Source organism: Equus asinus, chromosome 8 (genome assembly GCF_041296235.1).
Source record: "Equus asinus isolate D_3611 breed Donkey chromosome 8, EquAss-T2T_v2, whole genome shotgun sequence".
NCBI classification, from domain to species: Eukaryota; Metazoa; Chordata; class Mammalia; order Perissodactyla; family Equidae; genus Equus; species Equus asinus.
In genome coordinates, this window is record NC_091797.1 from 22,986,324 (window position 1) to 23,000,460 (window position 14,137).

Sequence of the window (14,137 nt, forward strand, 5' to 3'; positions counted from 1 at the left end):
CACGGGCAACCCCAACTCCTCTTTCTTGTTCAAAGTCAAGGGTCACCTCTGTGAGGCAGCCTGAGTCAGACTCGCTCACTGTTCCCCGTGCTCCTACAGTAATCTGTTCATCGCTTCTCTTAGTATATTTTATTATAACGCTGCTGAGCCTGTGGGTTCCTTGAGGATGAGAACTGTCCTCTTCTTTGCACACCTAACATCTAGCATTATACACGGAAGGTGTTCAATAAACGGTTGCAGAAGGGAGGAACAAATCAACGCAAACCAAACAAGTAGGCTCCAGGCTCCTGGCGTGGGATGGGTGTGTGGTTGCAGCGCTGGGTTGGAGCCTGTGGTCCCCCAAGCTGCAGGATCCCATCAGATTCCGGGAAGGCCCAGCTGTGCCTCAGAGCTTTGCTGTCTAGAAGAGAGTGGGCCTGGAGAAGCTCAATGGGGCAAGCCGGGAAAAGCTGGAGGAGGTGCCAGAAGGGGCAAGGGAGGTGGCAGAGGGATGTTGAGGAGTTGCCCCCAGCAGGGAGCAGTCACCGCCAGCAGCCTCAACGGAGAGTTCAGGAACCGTCCTTCACCGTCCCAAGCTCTGGCCCCCCACCCTTGCCCCTCTGCTGCCACCATGCACCCCAAAGAGGTAAGCTGACCCTCTGAGTTCATAGACTCCATCTAGAATTAAAACAACGAGGACACCAGCACCACTGCACACCCCTCCCCCATACAGAAGCAGCTGAGCGGTGGGCTCAGCCGGCTGCCTCAGCCGCCCCGCCGCCAGCCCCCTCCTCATCTTGCTGGTTGCCAGCCCCCTCCTCATCTTGCTCGCCGTTCTGGAGCCTGCGCACAATGCGGGTAAGATCCAGGCTTCGTGTCAGTGTGTCCAGGAGCATCTGGTCGTTTTGGACGCCCTCCACGAACTCCTCCAGCGAGAGTTCCCCTGGGGTAGAGAGAAATGGGGTCATGGGCAAGAGGGTGTTCATGTCTGCTGTCCAGAGCGCCGAGCTGGAGTCTTGCGAGGGGGACAGAGCCAACACCAGGAGAGGTGGCTGTGAGTGGAGCGTGCAAAGCAGCCAGAGACCAAAGTCAGGTCCGGGATCCCTCAACCCAACTGAGCAGCAGATGGAGGAGGCGGCCAGCAGAGGCCCCTTGTGCCTCCCTCTCCCCTCCCACCCTTCTCCCCTGGAGACTCCACATCCCTCGTGACCCTCCCCCGGGGACGCCCTCCCGGCTCCTCACCATCCCCATTGACGTCAATCTTGGAGAACACGGTATTGGTGAACTCCTCTGCGCTCATGGTCGAGTCGCTGCAGGGGTTAATGGCACGGATGGCCTGGGAGGGAAGGAGAAGTGAGACGACCCATCCTAATTCAGACTCAGTGGTGGCAGTGCGGGCAGTGGGAGCTCGTCTGGCTCCCAACAGCAGCGGGGAGTAGAGGCCAGGGTGCCGGAGCAGCGGCGGGCAGCAGAGGCAGAGCTGGCACTTAAGAGCTTCCACAGTCTCTTGGTACAGATGGGGAGACTGAGGCTCAGAGAGGGGAAGCAACGTAGCCGGGGTCACGCAGCTGGTGAGGGCCAGAGCTGCCACAGGGACTCTCAATTCCAATCCTGTCCCCTTCTGAGGTTGCAGTTCCGCCCGCGAAGGAACCCCGAGGTTTCACCTCTGGGTCCACCCCAGGCCGCTGCCCCCGCCCCTAGCCCCGCCCTCTGCACCTGGAGTTACCCGGATGATGGTGAGCAGCTCGTCGCGGTCAATGCACCCGTTGCCGTCGACGTCGTAGAGCTTGAAGTACCAGCGCAGCTTCTGTTCCACCTTCCCTTTGAGGACCAGGCTGAGCGCCGCCACATACTCCATGAAGTCGATGTAGCCGTCCTGGGCGAGGGGCACGCCGCCTTGAGCCCACTCCCCGGCCCCGCCCTGGAGCACCCACGGCCCGGGAAGTGCTGAGCCCGGGCTCGACCCGCGCCCCTGCCCCCTCGTGCCCACCCCCGTCTGTCCTGGACGCGCCGCCCCGCCTGCCCCAGATCAAATCCCATAAGGTCCCCCCCCCCACCACCCCGCACTGGGGTGTGAGTGGCTGATGCTCTCTCTTCACGGTATTTGGGTTCTAGCGTCATTGACTGCTTCCCTGTGACTCTCAAACTTGAGCCCTTCGAGGGGCAGGAAGGTGTGTGTAGGTGGGAGGAGAGAAACGAACCCCCAGGGCTGGGGACGTGGTCTGGGTGAGCTCCTCCGAGCTGGGGTCAGGGGAGCAGGTGGATATGCAGGCAGGGGGCGCCTTACTCCTTCTTTGCTGTATTGTGGAGCTCCCCGGAGCGCCTACTGTGTGCTGTGAGAGACTGAGGACTCAGAACTCGGGAAGCTATGAACCCTGTGCTGACGGGAGTGCGGTATGGAGGGCGCAGGTTCGAATCTTGGTTCCACCCCCTCAGAGCTCTGGGATCTGGGACAAAGGACTCTGATGGGTCTCTGGCCCTCGATTTCCGCATCCATAATAGTTATAACAGTACCTGCCTCTATGGGATTGTTATGGGATTAAATGAGTTCGTGTTGCGTAGTAAGCACTCAGTCAGTGTTGCCTATTATCATCATAAGGAGATCACTGCACCATTGTGATGTGTATTCGGGGACAACACACTAGACAGGACATTATGTGATCACAGAACAGAGGCACCAGATCTGCTGGGCGAGGGCAGGGGAGCGGGGCTGCAGGAGGCTTCCTGGGGGAGACGATGCCCTCTTGAGTCTTGGGGCAGGGAGGGTGGCACAGACATTCCTGCGGGATATTTCTCCAGGGTCCCCCAAATGTTCACGGGCCCTGCCAGCCCTACAAATGGAGCAGGGAAGTGGGGAGCACAGGCCTGCCTCTGCCCACGTGCCCCCCAAGCCCAGTGAGGCTGGGAGAGGGCAGCCTGTGTCTGGCAGGAAGGCTGAGTGCTGTAAGGAAAGGAGCACTGGACTCGGAGCCTGAGAGCTTGGAGCCCAGCCCCCTGTTCCTCCACTTGCTCACAACAAGGACTCTGGAACCGGGAAGTTACCGCCAGGCAGATTTGGGATCGGTATGAGGAACTCTTTAACAGCAGAGTTGCCCGTGGTGGAAGGGGCAGCCTCATGCAGTAATGAGTTCCCTGTCACTGGAAGTGTGCAAGCAGAGGCTGGAGCACTGTTATTAGGGATGTGGCAGAGGTTGAGCAAGACAGGCTTTGAGATCCGCTGGTTCTGGGCCAGCCTTTGGCCTTAGGTGAGGCCTTACCCACTCTGAGCCCCACAGGGGGTGTCGTGATCCTCGTGAACATTTGCCTGGCTTTCACACTCGCCTTTGGTCATTCAGTTCCTGCCCAACCCGCCTCTCAGGACTGTGGTCAGAACGGACCAAGGCCCCTGGGCAGCGATGCTCGGAGAAGTAAGAAAATGCTGAGAAGTTTCCTCTGGGCGAGCGGCCCCGGGTGAGGACACTTTTGCTTCCATTTTTTTATCTTTCTTTATTGCTGGAAATGTTCGCAATGAGCTATATTACTTACGTAATTAAAAAAAAAAATGGCTCAAAAGGGGCAATGGAAAGGTATGGGCTTCTGTGCCAGAAAGACCTAAACCCCGTCTTCGGAGAGGTGTGACCTTGAAAAAGTCACATGGCCTCTTTGAGGCTCAGCTTCCTCAGCTCTAAGCCAGAACGACAGTATGTACGTTTCACGCTTGGGGTATGGATGAGGTCCGGTCATAACGCCACCATCATACTGCCTTTTTTTTAGTGCTTCCTGTGCTGAGTGTTTTATTGGCTTCACTCAGTCTCACAACCACCCCAGGAGGTGAGGTTTTTGTCCCCGTTTTCGGATGAAAAGGCTGAATTAGAGAGGTGAGGCCACACAGCTAGTGAACCACAAAGCCGTGCCTAGAAACGGGGTCTCCTGAATCCTACGCGGCGCTCAGGTGCAGGAACGGAAGGTTTACGTGGACTGTGTGTCCCTGGATGGTTGCGGGTGCTGCCGAGTCCAGGCAGCGCTTTAAAATAAGCAGAGCACATGCGTGGCCCCCAGGTCACACCGCCCCCTCGTACCACTGCACCCCCCACCCCTGCCCGCCCAGCACAGCACCTAGCAGACAGTGTCTTTTAACTCAGGGGCCGGCAAACTTTTTCTGTTAAGGACCAGAGAGCGAATCTGCCAGACAGCATATAAATCAATGGTTGTGGTATGTGTTCTAATAAAACTTCATTTACAGAAATAGGCCCCCGGCCATTGTTTGCACAGCCCCGTGTTAACTCCTCTCTGTATCAAAACTTCCCAGCCTCCAACCGTCCGGTCTCCTGGTCTGCTACACTGCTCTGTGCTCGGGACAACGGGTGAAGGCAATGTTGCCCCAAGTGAGTGTGCACCATGGGTGGATATGAGGCTCTTCAGATGTGACAAAGATGCTCTTTGTTTTAATAATTATGCATTCAAATTAATGTGTATTGTGAAATATAAAACTAGCTCATAAACTCATGATTGCTGATATATTCATTCACTCATATAACAAATATTTATGAAGCACCCACTGTGTTCAGGCTGTGTTCTAGGTGTGGGGACACCGCAATGAACAAGACGGACCCTACTCTCTGCCCTGATGGAGCTCACACTTGAACGGGGGAGACAGACCGTCAACACCGTGGCTAAATGTTATTTAATATCATGTATGAGAAAATGAGACCTGCTCTAGGGGGAAAGCGGGGACTGGGAAATTGAGGGGTCCCAGGAAAATAGAGTTTAATCAGGAGAGCAGGGCAGGTGTCAGTGGAAAGGAGGTATTTGCTAGCAGAGACTTGTAGCAGGGGAAGGTGTGAGCCAAGCAGGATTCTGGAGGAAGGGGGAATTCTGAAGGAAGAGGGCTCCAGCCAGCACCAAGGCAGGCCCTAAGGTAGAGCTGTGGGCATCATCTAGGGCAGGTTGGGGACAGTACAGGTGGTGCTTGCATGTGACAAAAATGGAAGAGGTGGCTTACGCATGACTAGGCAAATACAGGGTTGATGGGCTGTCCCTCTCTCATGTCATAGGCGTGATGGGCTCGACCATGGTCTCTTCCCTGTCCTCTTCAGTAACTATCACTGCCTCTGGAGCCCTTGGGGGTCCAGCATGTGACACCATCCCTCCTGGTCACCATCCCTTGGGCTCCAGTACTTGGCTCCCCCATGCCCCCTTCAGGAAAGCCCTCGGACGCCAGGATGCTGCCCTTGAGGCCGGGACTCAAAGCCCATAATCTGCTTTGGCCCCTTGATCCCAAATATTAGTGAGTTTTAAATAGCCTCAGAGCCCCAGCTTTCCCCAGGAGCCCCACCTACAATGGCGTTTCGACCTCTGGGCAGTGAGGGGAGCCGAGAAAGCTCTAGGCAGCCTCCCCGGCTTGTGGTGGACACGTGGCAGCTCAGCATCACATCCCCGCCTTCTGAGGGAGCGCCAGCCTGGGTGGGGACCAGCCGGCGTGGGGACCAGCGGCGTGGGGACCAGCAGGGGCAGGAAGATGGGTTTGTGGATTTGAGTTCTTTTACCACTACATCTTGACTGAATTGCAGCAATTAAATGGAAGATTTGCTACTGAAAACCAACAAACACCTCACCCAGTGACCTGCCATCCATGGCAGATACAGGTGAACAAGCTGAGGCTGAGGGGCAGATAACGAGCTCAAGGTCACCCAGCTGATGAAAACTAGGGGCCAAACTCACCCAGTTAGGAGTTAGGTGCCTACCTCCTCTCTCAGCGCCCCCTCTAGCTTTTGGGGAAGTCCTCGCCCAGTGCATCCAGGTGATCGCATAGGGAGGAATACAATCTGACCCCCGGGCCGAGCTTCGACCCACCTGAGAGAAGATGAACTGAGGTCACTGGGTATTTTAGAGTTGGAGAAGCTGGATTCCCCAGTGACCAGGCAACCCTGCCCTTCCCCAGGTCTAGTGTCCACGGAGCATCATGGATGACCCAAGTAACACGGGCCTGCCCATCCCAGACCAGCCGGGGCTGAAGCCTCATCGCCCTGCTCCCTGCTCTCTACCCGTCCTCCTTCTGCATCTTGCAAAAGCAGCGCTTACAGCGCCAAGCACTTAGTAGGTGCTCACGGATTGTCTTGTAAGTGTTCACACTTGTTCTGGAGTAAACCAAGATGTGTTTGCGGAAAAGGCAGAGGCGGCCATTAGTTTCAGCCTCTGAGGACACTAGCTGGTGGGCCTCCCTGCCTTCCCCTGGAAAGAGAGGGCAGGGACGGCTCTGGTTCATCTCGGAACCCCAGTGCCTGACTCACAGTAGGCACTCAGTAAATGTTAGATCAGCTGAGTCCCTGATGTGGTCCTTCAACCTCCCTCATGAGCAAAGAACAGGACAAGCCGGATGAAGTCACTCCTCCAACGGACGCTGCCGCTCTCCCACCTGCTCCTCCCCTCCCCAACACCGGTTGGGCCTCCGGGGTGCCCCTCCAGCGCTCCCCACCCGGACCCCTGCTCACTTTGTTGAAGTCAAAGGTCTCGAACATCTGCTCCACATACTGGCTGGCCGACGGGCTCAGGTTCTTGAGGCCGAAGAACTGGCGGAACTCGTAGAGAGTGAGCTGGCCGGAGGGGCACTCGGTCATGAACTTCTTGTACCACTGGTGGCACTCGGTGCTGCTCAGCTCCTCCACCGACTTACCCTCCATCACATTGCCCATTGCCCAGGCCCGCGGGAGGCTGACGCCCAAGTTGGACAGGTTCTGTGCCTGCTGTTCCCTTCCCAAGGGTGGCTCAGCTTTCTAAAACTGGGCCCCCCTCGCTCACAGGCCTCAGTCCTCCAGATCTGAGCAAGGAAGGGCCTGAGGAATCAGACAGTGCGCAGAAATGTTGGGAGGAGGTGAGCAGAAGGGAGAAGGTAACGGAGCCGTGCAAGTCCACATGCAAATACAGGGGATGCCAGAGAACCGGTGTTAAGAGTCCCCGCTAAATCCTTGTAGCCAATGGGGCCTGCTCCCTGGGGAAGCGGAGTGAAAATAGAACAGAGCTTAGAGGAGCGGAGGCCCGGGATTACCTGTTGAGCTGGTAGGTGAGAGGATTTTCTTACCCAGTTTGCAAGCTCCTTATCCCTTCTTACCAGGACAGAGTGGGTGGCCAGATAGCAGCTGTTCTGATCCTGTGACCTCTACTCCCTTCTCCTCCTGTTTTGAGTGGGTTTTCAATGCTTTTGGTTCCTCCTTCAGACATGGAATTGAGGTCCATGTGAGATAGAGCTGCTTCCTTTTCCAGAGCTGGGCCAACTATGGGCTCTTGATAGGGCTGCTGTGTACAGTTATCCAGGCTGTGCACTGCACTTGTCCATCAGAGCAGAGACATTCCAATCATACCATGGATAGCTAATATATGAGAGCAGCTGGGTGATGCAAAATTTTGGGGCTTCCAAGATGAGTCCTGAGCAGCTGGAGGGAAACCCCTCCTATATAAAACTGCACAAGTACACATAGCCATGCACACACACACTCATTGGTCCTGTTCTGACCACACTCTCAAATTCCTGGAGGTTGCATCTTTCCCATCCTGGTAGACCTGGACTCAGCCCTCCAACTGACTCTGACCTGACACCATCACCTCCCAGAAGCATGGGGATAGGCGACATTGAGTGTGTGCCTGGTGGCCTGGGGGGTGTGTGTGAGTGTGTGTGAGAGAGTGCCGGGACACAGGCGCATGGGTGAGCTGCTATCTGCTGGTCCTGGAAAGCTCCCAGGCCAAACCGAGGGGCCTGTCTCTGCAGCAACAGCTTCCTCCCACCCCTAGTGGGATGTTCTCCAGCCATAGACTTTAAAGTTAGGGCATTTATGGAGCCAACAGTCAGGTGCACCTGAGCTGGATGCTCCCAGGAAAGCCCAGAGCACGCACTCGCTCGCTCCGCCTGGCCCCTCCCCTTGTTTCTGTCCTCCTTTGCACGTGGACCGAGCCTTCCCCTACCTGGGCCACAGGGAACCACCACCCACAATGCTGCTTTCCCAGCAGGCCCTTGAGTTCTTCAAGTTGTGCACTGATACGCTAGCATAAAAATGTCTTTTATACTTGAGGAAGGCGTACCCTTTGGGGGGGGGGGGTTGTTACAGCAGTTAATCTACCCTCTCCTGCCTGATGCAGAGGCTGTGCAGTTTTACATGCTGCACCAAGCATCAGGAGGCTTTCCAGCAGCACTGGGCCTGCCGGGCTCCTTCGGGAACCCCAGCTGCCTGCCTGGGCCCCCCACACTGCAAGGCTGCAGGGAGAGAGTTCTTTACCCCAGGTTGCAGAGCAGTTTTTCTTGAGAGTGGAAACTAAGGAAGGTTTTTTTTTTTTTTTTGAGGAAGATTAGCCCTGAGCTAACATCTGCCACCAATCCTCCTCTTTTTGCTGAGGAAGACTGGCCCTGAGCTAACATCCGTGCTCATCTTCCTTTACTTTATATGTAGGACGCCTACCACAGCATGGCTTGCCAAGCGGTACCATGTCCACACCTGGGATCCGGACCAGGGAACCCTGGGCCATCGAAGCAGAACGTGCAAACTTAACCGCTGTGCCACTGGGCCGGCCCCTAAGGAAGATTTTTATATACACGTGTATGTATATAAAGGTACTGATATTTACATAAATTATACAATTAAATGTATTGTTACATATAAATTAATTTATGTAAATATGTTTACAATCTATATTATATAAAACATATTTTAGACAACAGAGTCCAGACATATATATCTCAGAATTGACCAGGTTTAGCCACAGTAACAGACTACTCTAAAATCTCGGTACCTTAAAGCAGCACAAGTTGATTTCTTGTCCACACTACTGGCTCGGTGACCCTGAGCAAGTACCTTAACCTCTCTGAGCCTCAGTTTCTTCATCCTTAAAATGGAGGCGATGGAGTCCACTTCATAGGGCTGTTAAGAGGATTACGTGAAGTAAAATTAATATATGAAAAGCATTTAGGTCAGGATCCGGCATAGAGTAAGTGCCCCATATTAGCTATCAGTGTGTTATTTCGTATCTGCTACTGCAGCAGTTCTGGCTTGCTGGTGACTTTAGAACCTGGGTGCAGTTATGTTGCGTTTTGGGCACAGCAGTGTCCCTAGATTACAGCCAATCGTGCCTCTTGTCCCTTTAGCGCCATTCACCATGGCCCGGGCTTTGTGTGGGGCAGACATCAACCTGTCTCACACAGGAGGACCAGCTGTGGTCAGGCCCCAGAGAAGGTGGAGGCCTTCCTTGGAAACTTAGCGGACCTGACCCCGTTCCCAACTCCCCACCCCCTTGCCTGCCTCTCCTAAAAAGAGGCTGGAAAAGCAAGAAATTGTTTTCCTACCCTCTTTTTGCAGCTAGGAGTGGCCACATGACATGGTTCTGGCCAAAGAAATATAAGTGAAGATCTTCCATGGTTTTCTGGGGAAGCTTTGCTTTCTTGATAAAAAAAGTGATAAAAGATGCAGCTGGTGCTGCCCTGTCCCTAATTTTGGACTTGAATGTGAATGTGATGCCTGGACCATAGCAGCCATCATGTGACCATGAGGTTATAAGCAGAGAGAAAGGCCAAGAAAACCAGAGATGTCAGCCATCATTGTTGAGCTACTGAACCCATGCTGCTCCCCATAGTTCTGGTTATGTTTGAAGAATGATCCTCTCTTTATTTAAACAAAAAACAAGCTAGACCCCTCAGAAGCAGTTTGGAGATGGAGACACCAGGAAAATGGTGGTTCTTGTGCGATTTTGTGTGAAGAATGCCAGGCTGTCAATCCAGAGGTTCCCTGAGAACTAGACAGAAGGGAGGACTAGGGGCCGGGACAAGGTCAGCTCAGTAGATGGCCCAGCCCTGTCAAGGAGGGGCAGGCACAGCCTTCCGACCATCAGGGATGGCCCAGTCTCTGCATCCACGGGCTGTGCCCACTGCCTGGGCAGAGGGAGGAGCCCAGAGTAAGGGGGGGGGGGTCTGTGCCCCTGGACACTGCTCAGCCCTAGCAGCCCTTCCACAGGTGGACACCCCCTTTCAACAACTCAGGGCACATATGAACCACCAGGAGCAGGACCCTGGACACCCAGGGAGGGATCTCCCTCCTGGACTGAGATGCTCCAGATGGAACGAGCCAGAGGGCTCCCTCAGAACTGGGGGGAGACCGGGAAGGCTGCTTCTCTGGCCCGGCCCAGATAGGTGGCGTCTGCCAGACGTAACCGGGGTGGGGGATATGTGCTCTGGGCCGGGTCTGCCTTCTCAGATCTGGTCTTCCCCTCAGGAGCGGTTTTCCTCCTTCCTATCATAAAAATCACTGGTTGCTCTCTCCTCTTTTCAATTCTACACCTCTTTTTGCCCATTATCCTGAGCAGGTTAATCCAAAGGGCCTGGAGCTCAGAACGCTCCTTAGAAGACCAGAGAGAGAAAGACTGAGACGAGGGTGACATTAACACTGTTGTCCCTGTCACTTGTTGTGTACCTGTGACCAGAAGGAAATGCCCAGAATGTTAATGGGGCTCATCTCTGGGTCATGGGATCACCGGTGCTTTTTATAATCTTTGCTTTTTAAAAGTTATCTGTATTTCTTAAATGGTTCATCATGAACACATGTCACTCCCGTAATCAGAGGACAGTTCTTTTTTAAAAAGAAATCGAACAGGACTGTTTCACCTCTCCTCTACCTAAAGCGATCAATTTAGGGCGCATCGGGTGGGGGCGCTGGACTCTGCCTGCTTTGGGCAAGTTCTCCAGAGCATGTTTTGAGGAGCCGGGGCAGGGAGAGCTCCTCCGGGGAACTTGCTTGGGGTCCAGGCTGGAAGCCATGTCCTTGCAGAGTCCTCTCAGGCCCAGGGTTTGGAAGAGGCCGAGGAGGAGGTGCCGCTCATCTTTCCATCTCTCCCTAGTTACATCCTCCTCACTCTTCGTGTTCGAGTACAAATGCCACCTCCCCCGGAAAGCCTTCTGAATCTGCAGCATTCACCTTTCCTGCCTCCGCACACTGACATTCTGCATATGTGTTATGTTGTTTTCTATGCTGCATAGCAAATTACCACAAAGTCAGCAGCTTAAAACGATTCACATTTATTATCTCACAGTTTCTGTGGACCAGGAGTCTGGGCATGGCTTAGCCAGGTCCTCTGCCCAGGGTCTCGCCGGGCTGTAATCAAGGAGTTGTCTGGGCTGTGTTTTCATCTGGAGGCTCGACTGGGGAACAATTCACTTCTCTCTCATTCAGGTGGTTGGCAGAATTCATTTCCTGTGGCTATATGACTGAGGGCCCTGGCTTTTTGCTAGATAGTGTCTGGAGGCCACTCTCAGGTCCTAGAGGCTGCTTGAAGTTTCTAGAAGCTGCCCACACTTCCTTGTTACATGGGGTCCTCAATATGGCTGCTAATTCTGTCAAACCTGAGAGGAGACTCTCTCTCTAATCTGCTAAAGTGGAGTCTTATATGATGTAACCTAATCGAGGGAGTGACATCCCATCACCTTGGTCGTTCTCTGCGGTTAGAAGCGAGTCACAGGTCTTGCCCACATTCGGAGGGAGAGGACTGCACACAAGCAGGAACAACAGGAGGAAGAAATCACTGGGGTCACGTTAGGGTCTACGACAACACTTACACTTCTACGACAATGTAGACAAAACATTCCTTTCTTTCTGGAATTATAAGCAGCTGTTTACTGCCAGCCTGCCCTCAGGAATCCAGCAAAGCTCCCGGAGAGCAGAGACCATCGTCTTACTCATCTCTCGCATCCTCCCAGAGCCCAGTCCTGTGTGTTCCACGTGGTCGTGTGCCGGTTATTCTGTCTGACCTCTCCCCACTCATTCTCCACCTTCCTCTGTCTGCTCTGCACCCCAGGAGGCTGACCCCCATGGATTGGATCACCCGGGCTCCCCTGCCCTCTAGCTTCTGCTGGGTCTTCCATTGAGGAGCACGGGAAGGAGATTAGAGGGTAGAAAGAGAGAAGGGCTGGGTATTTGTTCCCCTCTCTCCCTACTGGGTCACAGATGGGGCCCTGGTTGCTTTCTTCTACCTTCAGCCACAGCTCCTGGCAGAGCTCTCTTAGGGATCCCGTAACCAAGTCCCTTCCCTCTACCCCTCAGGCTTAGGAGTGAGAAGGGCTTCCGTCTGTTTCCACTTTCTGGGCGCATCACCAGCCCCTTAACTATGCCCACTCCCCTGTAATAAACAGTCCCCTCATTCAGCTCGCCTCAGTTACCTTTTTGAGGGTAACATTTGACCCACAGAAGCTTGAGCTCCATCAAGTATCATTGAATGAGTGAATGCATGCATGCGTGATTAAAGAAAGAATTAAAGAAAGCTGGGGCAGGATGGAACTGTTATTAAACATCTAAACATCGACTGTGTTCAGGGCACCGTGCTAAGCTTGTTGAGTAGGTTCACAACAGCCCTGTGGGGTGGGTCTTATCATTTCCACGTGAGACAAGAGGAATTTGGAGCAGAAAAATCACATCCTGAGGTTCACAAAGATTTTAAGTGAGGGTACCAAAGTTTTTCCTCTTCATCACCATGCTCCTGCCCAAGTCTTTAAATCTCTGAGGAAGGCCTGGATGGAGCTAGAGGGCCCCTACAAGCCCCTCACTCCAGCGCCCTCCCCTGTGGCCCTTCTGCCTGGACAATTCCATTGACAGGGAGCTCGTGACACTTGGGTGTGGGGACCCCATCCCTTGCCTCCAGCCCAGGATGGGCATGGACCCCCTCGACTCCCAATCCCAGAGCCCAGCTTCTTCCTCTTCGGTGGCCTCTCTCAGTCCCGCTCTCCCTCCTTGCCCCAAAGACTTAGACGCCATTCGATGGAGGATTGGGATCCAGACCAAGGCCTCCAGGAAGAGGGGAATACAGGAGAGGTACAGAGGGGCGGAGTGGACGGCTCACACCATACACGCATGAGAGACGTCTGGTGACTGCCCCTGGCTGCTTTGTCCTCAGGACCCTCCTGGGACAGATGCCGTACCAGGTGAGAGGATCCACCTGGCTGAATGGTGCCACGGAGAGCAAGCCGGTGGGGCAGGGCCACAGAGATGGAAGCCATTCCCAGGAAGAGACGGGAGGGGCAGCAATCCCAGGCCTGACTGACCTCTCCAAGGCCGCCCGCCCCCCACACTCCACCTCCACAGAAACGTGACAGAGCCTGAGCGGGGGTTCTTTTGCCTCCGGGGACCATCCCTCCCAGACTGACCGGGATCTGGGCCGGCTTCTGCTAAAGAAAGCTTCCATGGAGGCTGCTCTACCAAGGTGAACCTCTAGGGGGAGACCATTCTCCAGGAGAGGAGCAGGCGGCTGGTGGGAGAGTGAAGATACTGGCCCCGCCCCCGACCCCACACAAGGCTGTCAGGTCTGGAGGGGCAGAGATGGTTCTTTTCCGTCTTTGCAGCCCAAGGACCTAGCAGACCCTAGGTGGTCAACCAGTGTGTGTCGGTTGATTAATTGGATGTATTACTTTGGTTGCATAGAGACTGAAAACTTGCATTCTTTGCTGCTCCTTTTCAAAATCCCACTAAAATGACAATAAATGCATTTTGAAAAGCTGCAAATCCACAGAGACAAAGAGAAAGAGAGACAGCTGATGAGAGGGTCTGATAAAACTATGGACGACAGAAGGCAGATGGACGAGTGGTACCCATCTCATCAGAGTGCAGAGTTGAAACCCAAATACTTCCAAAGAGCTGGAGGATGTGGAGGTTGTACAGGCACAAAGCCTGTTCCTCTCCCAGAACTCCAGAGGCTCAGGAGGTGTGTGCAGAAGGTGCCCTGAAGGCTGGGGTGCAGGACAAGTGGGGCAGAAAGAGGAGAACTGGTGAAGTGTCTGTGTCAGGAGCAATTAGCTGCCCAGATGCCCTCTGCAGGGCAGCAGGATGGGCATCTCCAGGCATCTCTCCCCTCCTGACCCTGGCCAGAGGCTGTTCTGGAGATTTGGATTGGAGAGGCCCTAACCTCTAGGCACAGCTCGGGAAGAGAGAAGGGCCACTCTGAAAATTGGGGAGTTAAGGGAAAGTCTGCATGTGAAGAGTAAGACCCTCTGCCCCCGGCTCCTTCCATGCTGGCTACTCGAACACCAACAACCAGGCAGGGGAAACATGGTCCAGATGCTAAGTTGCCTGGTTCCAGCCAAGGATCACCAGGCATTGGAGGAGAACCTCTGTCTGGAAAGAGAGCCTGCAACAAGCAAACAGAAAGACCCGGACTCCAT

General features: G+C 54.3%; 1 protein-coding gene across 1 annotated transcript; it reads right to left on the bottom strand.

The window, feature by feature from the left end:
- Positions 1-114: 114 nt before the first annotated feature.
- GUCA1A (guanylate cyclase activator 1A) lies at positions 115-7,139 on the bottom strand. Its single transcript, XM_070514945.1, has 4 exons — positions 6,450-7,139; positions 1,706-1,855; positions 1,222-1,315; positions 115-922 (listed from the first exon to the last, which is right to left on the bottom strand). Exons 1-4 carry the CDS (start codon positions 6,648-6,650, stop codon positions 732-734), a joined length of 636 nt encoding a protein of 211 aa, XP_070371046.1. The 5' UTR covers positions 6,651-7,139; the 3' UTR covers positions 115-731.
- Positions 7,140-14,137: the final 6,998 nt, after the last annotated feature.